Source organism: Saccopteryx bilineata, chromosome 1, assembly GCF_036850765.1.
Source record: "Saccopteryx bilineata isolate mSacBil1 chromosome 1, mSacBil1_pri_phased_curated, whole genome shotgun sequence".
In the NCBI taxonomy this organism is placed as follows: Eukaryota; Metazoa; Chordata; class Mammalia; order Chiroptera; family Emballonuridae; genus Saccopteryx; species Saccopteryx bilineata.
In genome coordinates, this window is record NC_089490.1 from 15,891,130 (window position 1) to 15,903,443 (window position 12,314).

Genomic DNA, 12,314 nt, shown 5'->3' on the forward strand with positions numbered 1-12,314 from the left:
AGTGGCTAAGAAAAATAAATACACAGAAAAGAAGCTTGCGATCACCGATTGGCACAGTAGGTAGTGATTCTTCTATTAGATTCATCTTTGCTGCTGTACATGGGTGGAGGCTTGACATGCAGGCCTTTTCCTTGGCCACTCTAGTGTTTACCATCCCTGCATCCTATGGTTATGATTAAAGACTGTGGGTTTTGGTGTCGGATGGACCTGAATTTAAATCTTGATCCTGCTGCTTACTAACTGTTAAGTTGGAACCAATTACCTAAACTTCCTGAGTTGCACTTTCTTCATCAATAAAGTGGTGTTAATTATACCTCCCTTGTTAGGGTTGTCTCTAGGATTAAAGTAAATGAGTTATACACCTAAAATATTTAGTGTCGTGCCTAGCCACATGGTAAATGTAACCTAAATGCTAGCTATTCCAGTGCTCAGAATATGTCAAAACAATAGCAGCAGCTTCTCTGTGGTTCAGAAGATAAAGCAGTGTGGAGTTGTCAGGATCCTTCCCTGAATTGATATAGAAGCATAATCTGCACTTCATGGACTGACATTAGATTTTTTAAATGAAACATAAAGATAATATACATAATAACTTTAAGCCACCTCCAGCCTTAAGAAATAAAATATTACAGATAGGTTTGAAGACCCTTCTTCCTCCCCCCCCCCCCAATAAATACTGTCTTGAATTTGGTGTATCATTTCCATGCAGGTTTTTATTAATGTAATTATATATCCATAAACAATATATGGTATTTTTTACATATTTAAATTTGTTATATAAACTTCACTTATACTGTATACAGTCAGTTCCTGGGTTACAAACAAGATAGCTTCTGTAGGTTTGTTCTATAGTTGGATTTGTATGTAAATTGGAACAGGTACATTTACCTATTAAAAGCAACTTAGATGTTTGTCTTAACATAGTATTTATTTTTACCTTTCTGTGCATATAGACACTTCAACCTTTTCAAATACAGCCTTAAACCATCTCAGATGATGCAGAAGATGATGGACTTGTTGGAGAAGATGGGACTTGTTAGAGTCAGGGTTTGATTCTGCTGCTGGAGTCAGTTTCCTGAAGTAGACAGTCAGAGAGGCTTGTACAGAGAGCTTTTCTTTTCTCCTCATAAATGGCCCTGTGGCATCTCAGGCCTTCGGTAACTGTGCGGTAAACTTAGGTGAACCTCTCTGTGTCAGGATCTGGCTCCTCTAACTTTGCCATTCCTGCTTCAGTGAGATGAAAAGCATCAGCTGCCTCTCTAGTTGAAAACTTTTCAGTTCTAGAGTTTCTGTGTTCCTATTTTCTTCCCTAAATGCTGTCATCTGCTGCTCTAGTTCCATAAGGTCTTCACTGGTTAGTTCTTCGCTGTGGGAGTTGAGAAACTCTGTGATATCATTTTCACTGATGTCCTTTTCTCTCTGCATTGTTTTTGAGAATTTTCTGTTACATTTATAGCTTTATTCACTCATTTTAACTGCTATAGAGCATTCTTTATATGCTTGAATATACCATTTTAATCCACTCTCTCATTGGACATTACCTATAATTTTTAATATTTCTGTGTACCTCTCATCTTCACCATCTCCCTTCCTCAAACTAAGAGGTAACCACTGTCCTGAATTTTGTTAAATATTTAATGGTTTACTTATACATTCCTAAACAGTATGTTGAGTTTTACCTGTTTTTAAGGTTGTATATAAATACAGTCTGTGTTATTTAGTGACTTGCGTTTTATCAATGTTACAATTTTGAGATTCATGTTGATGTATTTGGCAATAGTTACTTGTTCTCACTATGTATATTATTCCATTATTTGACTGTATTACCATATATGGACCTTTAGGTTGTATCTGATTTCACTCTTATGGATAATATATAATGAAGATGTGTGTGAGTGTTGTTTTCTCTGAGGCCTGGACCTAGGAATGAAATGGCTGGTGTAGGTAATCTATGTGCATCTTTATCTTCACTGGATATTGAGAAATAGTGATTTTATTATCATTTAACCATAAGTATTTTCTAATTTCTTCATTTACCCATGAATTTAAAGTGGGTTTTTAAAATTTCCAACTATATAGAATTGTGTTATGAATTTTTAACTTGTTCTCTGATTAGCTAGCTGGTCATGTCTGTATTGTGCTCGTTGGCATCTGTTTAGACTTTTGTTCATGGCCTAATGTGTGTTGTCAGGGTTTAGCCGGGTTTTAGTTAGTTTTTATAAATATTCTGCATGCATTTGAAAACAATTTATTATATAATTGTTGGACACATGAGTCTATACAGGGTGGGGCAAAGGTAGGTTTATAATTGTGAGTACATGAAACAGTTTATTCTTGTATTATTTTCCACACAGCTTATTTGTGTCCTAACCTGTATATGCTTATTAATGTTAACTAATTTTACTAGTTATTTTGTCTGTGACAGGTATATTAAAATCTTCCTGTTGTGTTAGTAAATTTGTTGCCTTCTCAGAAATAGAATCATTCTTACTTTTGAGGCTTGTTTTAGGGACATCCAGGTTCAGAATTGTTTTATCTTCCTGTAAAAAAAATTTTTTTATTGTTATATAATGATTTTCTTTACCTCTGATAATGCTTTTTTGCCTTAAAGTCTACATTTTCTAACAATACTGGCTATTACCGGTTTTTTAATTGTGTGTTTGCTGGTATATTTTCATATACTTAAAATTTTCTATATTATTCTTTTTATTAGTATGTCTCTTAAAAACTACAAGGGGTGAGACTTTGTTTATTCAGTCTGAACTTTCTGTATTTTAACTAAGTTAATCCTGTTTACATTTATTACCATTACTGGTATATCTGTACTTATTTCTACCATTTTATTATGTTTTTTATTTACCTAGCTTTGTTCTGCAGTTTTTTCTCATTTTATTTGTCTTGTTTGAGCAACTTTTCTGGGTTTCTTTTTTTTTTCTGTTGATTATCCCCAATACTTGAACATTCATTTTGCTTTACCAAATCTTACATGAAGGTCAGCGTTCTACCATTCTTCTAAATAACACGCAGACCAGCCTGACCAGGCGGTGGCGCAGTGGATAGAGCGTTGGACTGGGATGCAGAGGACCCAGGTTCAAGACCCCGAGGTCGCCAGCTTGAGCGCGGGATCATCTGGTTTGAGCAAAAGCCCACCAGCTTGAACCCAAGGTCACTGGCTCCAGCAAGAGGTTACTTGGTCTGCTGAAGGCCCGCGGTCAAGGCACATATGAGAAAGCAATCAATGAACAACTAAGATGTTGCAACACGCAACAAAAAACGAATAATTGATGCTTCTCATCTCCCTCCATTCCTGTCTGTCCCTGTCTATCCCTCTCTCTGACTCACTGTCTCTGTAAAATATAAATAAATAAATAAAGTTTAAATAACACGCAGACCTTGGAAAGCATTCTCTCTGGTTACCCTCAACCAGTTTTATTTGTTTTTGATCAGTATCTGACTTCCATTGTTTAATCACTGAAATTAGTCTTTAGTATTGCTTCTAGTACATTTCTTTTTTCTACTAACTTTCCTTATTTCCTAATACCCAAGGAGATTATGAACTCTTTCATTAAGCTGGTTTTCTTAATTTTTTCTCTTCAGATTTTCAAAAGAAACAACCAGATGATGATTCCGCTCCAAGTACAAGTAACAGCCAATCAGATTTGTTTTCTGAAGAGACCACCAGTGACAACACCAATACCTCGATAACCACGCCAACTCTTAGTCCCAGCCAGCAGCCGCTTCCGACAGAACTGAATGTAACTTCACCAAGTAAAGAGGAGTGTAAGTGCCCAGATCCGTGAAGTGGTAGAGAAGAGAAAGCTGCCCAAGAATTCTGTCATGAGTTTCTTTGGAATGCCTCATCCCAGAAAAAAAACAGCTTTTTAAATTCAGTATTAAGTGTTAATGTATAGACCCAAGTCAGCAAGTTAGAGATAAGTTTAATCCATTCCATAGTGCAGTGGTCCCCAACCCCCAGGCCGCGGGCCATTTGGTACCGGTCTGCAGAGAAAGAATAAATAACTTACATTATTTCTGTTTTATTTATATTTAAGTCTGAACGATGTTTTATTTTTTAAAAATGACCAGATTCCCTCTGTTACATCCGTCTAAGACTCACTCTTGATGCTTGTCTCTGTCATGTGATACATTTATCCGTCCCACCCTAAAGGCCGGTCCATGAAAATATTTTCTGACATTAAACCAGTCCGTGGCCCAGAAAAGGTTGGGGACCACTGCCCTAGAGCTTAAGTTGATCTTATAAGATAGCCTTTATGTTAACTGTCAAGATACCAAGGTTTTGAACCAGTCTAGGGCAGTGGTTCTCAGCCCAGGCTGCAAATTAGAATTCACTGGGGATTTTTTAAAACAATTTTAATCTGGCCCTGGCCAGTTAGTTCAGTTGCTTAGGGTGTCATCCCAAAACACCAAGGTTGCGGATTCGATCCCCAGTCAGGACACATAAAGGAAGCAACCAATGAATGGACGACTAAAGGGAACAATAAATGAGTACTTCTCTCTCTCCCCCTCTCCCCTTTTCCTCCTCTCCCTCTCCCCCTCCTTCTCTCTCTCTAAAATCAATCAATCAGTACATTTCTTTTAAAAAGAATTTTAATCTTCAGCAACATTCCCTAAGTCTAATTTAATTGGCCTGGATGAAGGCCCAGGAATCTGTTCTTTTTAACTCTGAAGAGCATTCTAAAGTGCAGCCAGTGTTGAGAAACACTCGTCTAGGGAACTTGCCTCAGATTCAGGAACCTTGGATTGAAACCTTGCTTCTGTTACTAACTGGGCCTTGAATGTTTCTAGACCATCAGCTGAGATAATAAACACTATGTAGTTCAGAAAACATAGGTATTCGAAGGAAAGAGAAGATGGTTTCCATTGCTCTTCTGTAAATCCTCAGGATTTACCATTACCGCAGATGTGATTTGGAAATCTATTGCCCACTTAGTCTCTATAACACGATAGCCATTCCCTTTAGGGCACAACCATCACTGCGAGTGTTGAAAGTTAGCAATGTTATGACATAGCAGTTTTTGCCTTTTTAAAATTCAGTTAACAGGTTGAAATTTATTTTTCAGATTTAATGACTATCTAGAAATCCTTGGAATGTTCTATTAACTTTGAAAAGATGGCCAGAGAATGAATATTCATCTAAACTTTATCATAAAGCATGGTACTAGGTAAAACAGAATGTAAAAGTAAAGAAGGCCATAGTCCCTGTCCTCAAAGAATTTACTGTTTAGCGGGGAGAGCTAAATATATTTGTTATTAAAGACAGTAACCGTTAATGAAGAGTATTGATTTACTGGAGAAAGTGATGTTGAAAACATTCTAGACAGAGTAGAGTGACATGGAGGAAAGCTGCATGGAGTTCTGCAATGGCGTGTGACTCTGTTAGGGCCATTTATGGGGGACAAGGCTGGCAAGGGAGACTGTGACCAGGTTGTAGAGGTTTGAATGCTCAGCTAGGATATTTGGATGTTAGATAGTACTTATGTTTTTGAGCAAGGAAAGTAATATTATAGTTCTTCTGGAGAAATAACCTGAAGTTATTGAAATAACCTGGCAGTATTGAAAATAGGAAGGATTATACGGGAATAACGTTGCAGAGAGAGACTTTTTAAAACACTATAACTTTCTGACTAGAAACCCAGGTAAAGGTGTAGAAGTCATTTAAGAGGAGAAGAAAAAATGAAGATGGTAGTGGCAACATTAAGGCAGGTTTTGTTTTGTTTTTTAAAAATCTATTCGGGGTGATGTACTTATTGAGGAGCTTATGAAAGCTATGGCCTATTGTCTCAGAAAAATACACACCATTCATTTATATCCAAACTTGAGAAAAATTTTTCGAAGCTTGCTCTGGCCATTAGGTTAAGAACTTGTCTGTGAGAAAGGTTGCAGGTGGTGAGGGTCTCATCGGATGGAACTTAACCTGATGGGCCCAGGCACGCACACCCCAGGGTCAAGCCCCAGTAAACCGCGTCAGCAGCCAACAATGCGTGCGCGACGGAGATAACAGTAACTACCACCACTTACTGAGTGCTTTATGTGCAAGGCATTGTATCAATAGTATATGTTTTGCATATTTTCTCTCTTATTCATCATGACAAGCAGTGAGGTAGATATTAACATCATTCCCATTCTATAAATAAGGAAACAGGCACAAAGAGATCAAGTAATCAGCCTGTGGTAGTGAACTAGGATGCACCAGAAACAGGATCCAAATCCAGGCACCGGGCTGCAGATGGAAACATTGGGGCACGTTTGTGAAGTGTTGGCTCCACTCTGCGCACTCTTCTAAGCTCTCCGCGTGCACTGACATTTCATTCTCACAGTCCCCTATGAGGTGGGCGCTCTTACTCTCTCCGTTTTTACCGGAGAGGAAGCTGAAGCACACTGAGGTTCAGTAGCTTCTGCCCAGAGTTACAGAGCCCCTGCTGTGCAGGATGGTCCACGTGCCAACCCAGCAATCTGGCTCCAGAGCCTGTGCTTTCAGCCACTCAAGCACATCGCTACAATGTTGTGAAAATTCTGTGGACTACAAACTGACAGGAGATGTTTGAACTTGGTGGTCATGAGATTGATTACCAAAATATACTAGTGCCATTTTACATATATATACTTTTTATAAAATACATTTTATATATTCATTTAGCTGACTTTGCTGGGCGCGTGCTATATGTTGGGCACCAGGTTAAGTGCTGGGTACCGAAATGGGTAAGATCAGGTCTCCTCTACCCACATAGCAGTCACCTGTCCAGCTGTCTACACCTCTCCCCGAGATTCCGGCTTGCTCTCCCAAACAGGTACTAAGAATCTGGGGGTAAAAGGGAGGCAGCAGGAGCAGTGGTTTGTCATTTGCAAAAACTCTCTCATATGGGTTTTGCAACCTCAGCTAGGCTGAAGACTACACTGGAGTAAGGAGGTGTGTGCCTGGTTTGTAGATGGGGGGGATAGAGAGATGAGGGAGGTAAGGAAGGTTTGTTAAAGCTGTCAAAGCTGTCAGGGTGTGCGCATTAGAAGTCAAAGTGATTGCCAAGTAGTATTGAAGACTTAGGAGAGATGAGACAGCGGGTCCATTGACACTGCTTATCTCTTCAGCTGTGACCTACCTAGGAGAAAGATGGAGGAAGAAGCAGCAGGGGGCGGGGGGGGGGGGGGTTGTTGTGTTATCTTTCTGTATCTTCTCCTAGAGGGATTTGGAGAAGTAGGGTGTGGGAGTTGCCAGGAAATGGGTTTGGGATTACCAATCCATAATTTTTAAACTGCACAGTAGTTATAGATCCATTGTTATTGTTTTGAACTGAAAGTGCTGAGTCTTTGGGGCTGTTGAAAGGTTTTACTTTTTTCCTGATAATCAAGAGAATGAATATTGCTTACATCTGCTTTCTACTTCTCACTGTTAAATGAATATACGAGCAGAAAGGTTGTAAGAGTCAGTACATTAATGCTGTTTTGAAAAGACTGCAGCCAGAGTAAGAACTATTGACAAAAGTATGTAAAATACAGATTTTTATCCAAAAGAATTAAAACACCTGACAAGATAAAATAAAGCGGATATCCAAGTGATATTTCTTTGTCTGAACACACATACATCTCTTCCTCTCCCATCGTGTGTGTCTGCAGAAGAGTCCATGTAGTGTTAGCCATTGCAAACATTTTTAAAGAAGTGTAAACAAAATTCAAATAGTGATCAAAGGTACTGTCACAGCATTTACATGCTGAATAATAGTAACAGCTAACAGTGGAGTTCTCATCAAGGATTGTTTCAAGTACTTCATCTGTATTAGTCTACTTTATCTTCATAATTACCCTGTAAGATGAGTACTGTTACCATATCTGTTTCACAGATGTGGAAATGGAGGCACAGAATGATTCATTATCTTGACCAAGATCACAGAGCAGCCCTGCTCTCTGGCACCACACCTAGCTGTCTGACTGTCTCTATTGATTTATAGTAGAAAGGGTGTTGCATGCAAATGAAAAGTAGAGGGAAGAGGTTATTACTCAGGCACTTAAAAATAACAAAGTAACATTTCTTGCTGCTTTTGCTACTACCTATTTCCTGTTGTCACAATTTTTAGGTTTTTCATAGAGATAATATCATAGAATACTGGAGTGAGTTGTCTTGTTGTTGTTTTTGTTTTAGTGAGAGGAGGGAAGATAGTGAGACAGACTCCCACTGGGATCTACCCAGCACCCAGTCTGATGCTTGAATCAACCAAGCTATTTTTAGCACTTGAGATTGACACGCCCAGAATGACTAGTTATCCTCAGCGTCCAAGGTGATGCTTGAACCTGTCCAGCTACTGTCTGTCAGAGGGGAAGAAGGAAAGATGAGGGAGGGGGAGAGAAGCAGATGTTCACTTCTCTTGGGTGCCCTGACCGGGAATTGAACCCAAGGTGACCATAGGCCAGGCCAATGCTCTATCCACTGAGCAAACTGGCCAGGGCCTTATTATTTTTAAATGATGGACAGAGGACTGGTTACCTAAAATCAGAGCCTTACCAGATTTGACTTAAAAATGGTAATAAATAAATAAATAAAACACCCCTTTCTTTATCTCTCCTTTAAATGAACTTTCCTGTTGTCATGCTCTTAAAGGCCTAGGCAGTTCTACTGCCTTTTTGGGGAGCCTTCTGATATGCATGCCTACCTAGCCTTATGATGTACAGCTCTCCCCAACCCTCAGTCCCACTATATATTGCATGGAAATTGAGGTTGTCTGTTTCTTTCTCAGCAGGAGAGGAAGATAACTGATACCTGTGTTCCTAGGGAAGAGGAATGAATGGCAAGGAATTGTTTTCAAGTATTCTGACATTCTGATCTAGCAGTTAGAGAAGGCCCACTCATACAGACACTCTGCTAAGCTCTGCAGAGGCACATACTAAGAACTAAACAGCAACTAGCACATCCATAAAACTACCCTTTATACGAGGGGTTGGCACACTACCGCCCAAGGGCCAAATTCAGTCCAGCACCCGTTTTTGTACAGCCTACAAGCTAAGAATAATTTTAAATGATTGAAAAAACAAAATAATTTTGTGACTTTTTTAAAATAAATTTTTATTGAAACACAGCCCTGTTCATTCATCTGTGTATTTTCTGTGGCTGCTTCTGCTCTACAGCAGCAGATAGGGTAGCTGATACAGAGACCCAGTGGTCCTGTACAGATGTTTGCCAGCCTATTCTGCAAAGCACTTGACAAACATCATTTTGGGGGGATCATCCTGACAGTGTGCAACATTGGCAAGGCAGATAATCTCCTTTCTGTTCTACAGATGAGTAAAAGGCTGGCATGGTGACCTACCTGCCTGGTGTCACATGACAGAGCTAGAACTCAGCTCAGGGCCGTTTTTAGCTGTAATGCTTGCGTTTTGTCCTGTTCATTTACGCAGCATATACCCAGGAGATGCTTTTGTTGTAGAAAACGAAAATATACAGAAAAAGTGAGAACCATACTAAGCAAAACTTAGTGAAGGTTTTGTTGTTGTTGTGTTTTTTTTTTTTACAGAAACAGAGAGAGGGATAGATAGGGACAGACAGGAATGGAGAGAGATGAGAAGCATTAATCATCAATTTTTCATTGCGACACCTTAGTTGTTCATTGATTGCTTTCTCATATGTGCCTTGACCGTGGACCTTCAGCAGACCGAGTAACCCCTTGCTCAAGCCAGTGACCTTGGGTCCAAGCTGGTGAGTTTTGCTCAAACCAGATGAGCCCGCGCTCAAGCTGGTGACCTTGGGGTCTCGAACCTGGGTCCTCCGCATCCCAGTCCAACGCTCTATCCACTGAGCCACCTCCTAGTCAGGCTAGTGAAGGTTTTTATTTTTATTTTTTTTAAGTAGATTTTTTTTAAAGATTTTATTTATTCATTATAGAGAGGGAAGAAAGAGAGAGAAAGAGAGAGAGGAAGGGGGAGGAGCAGGTAGCATCAACTCCCATATGTGCCTTGACCAGGCAAGCCCAGGGTTTTGAACCGGCAACCTCAGCATTTCCAGGTTGACGCTTTATCCACTGCGCCATCACAAGTCAGGCTAGTGAAGGTTTTTAATGATTTAAGTTTAATTTCCAAGTGCTGGCTGGATTTTCCTTTAATATAATGACAGTGAAGTCTAAAATAGAAATTTGAGAACATTCTTTATCTGTGGTTAAATTAAGTTGGTTGAACAAAGAGATTGCCATTGTTTCCTTAGAAACTGGTTCCTGGGGATACTCTCTAGCTCCCCCAGGCATTTAAAAGATAGAATAAAATGGGGGTGCATTTTAACAGATTTCCTTCCTAGACTGCCCTTGGGTTTTTGAACGTGCATTGGACTTCATTGGCTGCCAGTTTTCATTCCTGTCTGACAAGCCCTTATCTATCTCCTGGAAAATTATCACTGCCTCCAAGTGACTTTTTGTTTTTATCAACTTAATTTCTAATAATTACTAAATTAAACTCTTTTTCCCTTTTTTGGAATATGCCTACTTCAGAAGACCAGATATTGGGCAAAATAGGCTGGCTTATTCTAGTAGAGCGCTTAGAAAATACTAGCTTATTAAAAATATTTTATGACTACCTGCTGGGCTGGTTTTGTGTGAAATGTGGGGAGATTTATTTACAATTCTCTCTGTATGTGTCTTTCTTTCTCTTCCTTTTTCTCTAATGAAACTCAACACATCAGGCTGTTTATCAGAGATAATTATACAACAGATGGAGCTTTTCTGATATATAATAGTCACAAAGTGGAAGATTCTTTCCCGTAATGAAAAATGCCCGAACTTTAAATGTCTCTTGATTTTAATTTAGAGGTTTTCTTTTTTTTCCTCAGTGAATTTATTTATCCTGGGGTTGATTCTGTAAAGCAGGCTGTGTTCTAAAAAGATTGATACTTGGCTGTACAGTATAATAATGTACAGTTATATGCTGAATTGAATTGAATGGCTGTAATTCACCAGGAATCAATGTATGGGATCATTCAATTAATCCCTATCAAAATGCAGGAGGACTTGAGCAATTTAGCAGTGTTTTCTTAAGGAAATTATTTCTATTCCATAATGTTAGCTGTGTCAGAACTATTCAGGCACTTAGAGTGTCATCTGACCTTCACCTTGTAGTTGAAATGAAGGCCAAATTAAAGCAACACTGTGATTTTTAAATAATTCATTTGCTGTTTTTTTCCCCCTTAGTTTTAATCCTATTTTTAAGAATACAAGTAAAGTTAAAGACATACAGGTTTATGTGGAATAGAAGGGGAAAATACTCTTTTAATCCACTTCACCCCCACCAAATTTCTGCTCTTTCTAGAGGTAATCACTGTTTATTCTTTTTGGGTTGTATATTCTTTGCTATGCAGTTGTATACATGTTTACATACTTTTAAGGTTTCCTTTATTTTTATACAAATGAGAGTATACTATCTGTACATACTGTTTTTAGCTTGCTTTATGTATTCTTTTATTTTTTTAAATTTTAATTTAACTATATTTTAGAGATTTTTCCAGGTCAGCACCAAGAGAGATCTGCTTAATTCTTTTTCAACTGCTCTGTAGTATTCCATATACTTACTATTTTCTCTTGAGCTGTTTCTAATATTTCACTACTATAAACCATGTGAAGTAAAATTTGATGTAAATGACTAATGGTAGATGGACGAGGACCTAACAAGTCAGAGAAAATATGTTTATTTTAAACTTGATATGCATGGCAAATTTCCAAAATTATATTGCCACTTTATACTCCTAAGAATAGTGTTTGAGAGTATTTCCCATACTTTTTACCAATGCTAGGTGTTTCTTTTATTTTTATTTTTTGCAACAGCAAAAGAATGGCTCATTTTAATTTGCATTCTCCTGACATCTCCTGATAGTGAAATTGAGCATTCTTTCATATGTTTATTAGTTATTTATGTCTCCAGTGATTTGCCTACCCACATTCTTTGCTTATTTATTATCCATCTTTTTCTTACTGATTTGTGGGAACTCATATTCTGGATAATAAATCTTTGTTATATATCTTACAGATATTTCCTTCTGGTATGTCACTTGGCTTTTATTTTTGATTTGGGTGCCTTGGATTCCATTAGAAAATATGCAAATTTAAAAATTCAAATCTGTTAGTCTTTTGTCTTCTAGGTTTGTGTCTTTCTTAGAAAGTACTCTCCATTGCAGAATTATAAAAGTGTTTTTTCTGTATATATTTTAATACTTTTTATAGTTTGTCTTTTAATTTATTTAGCTTTTGAATCCATCTGCAATTTATTTTGTATATCATATAAAGTATAAGGATTTACCTTTTATTTTTCCAAATGAATAGCCAGTTATCTCA

The 12,314-nt window shown here is 38.1% G+C and overlaps 1 protein-coding gene across 1 annotated transcript in view; it reads left to right on the forward strand.

Annotated features, from left to right (window-relative positions):
* The window catches only part of ZFAND3 (zinc finger AN1-type containing 3), a 315,627-nt gene that overhangs the window by 224,566 nt on the left and 78,747 nt on the right, over positions 1–12,314 (forward strand). Inside the window, exon 3 of the mRNA XM_066240204.1 lies at positions 3,598–3,780. Coding sequence (XP_066096301.1) covers positions 3,598–3,780 — 183 coding nt within the window. The remainder of the gene's footprint in view (positions 1–3,597; positions 3,781–12,314) is intronic.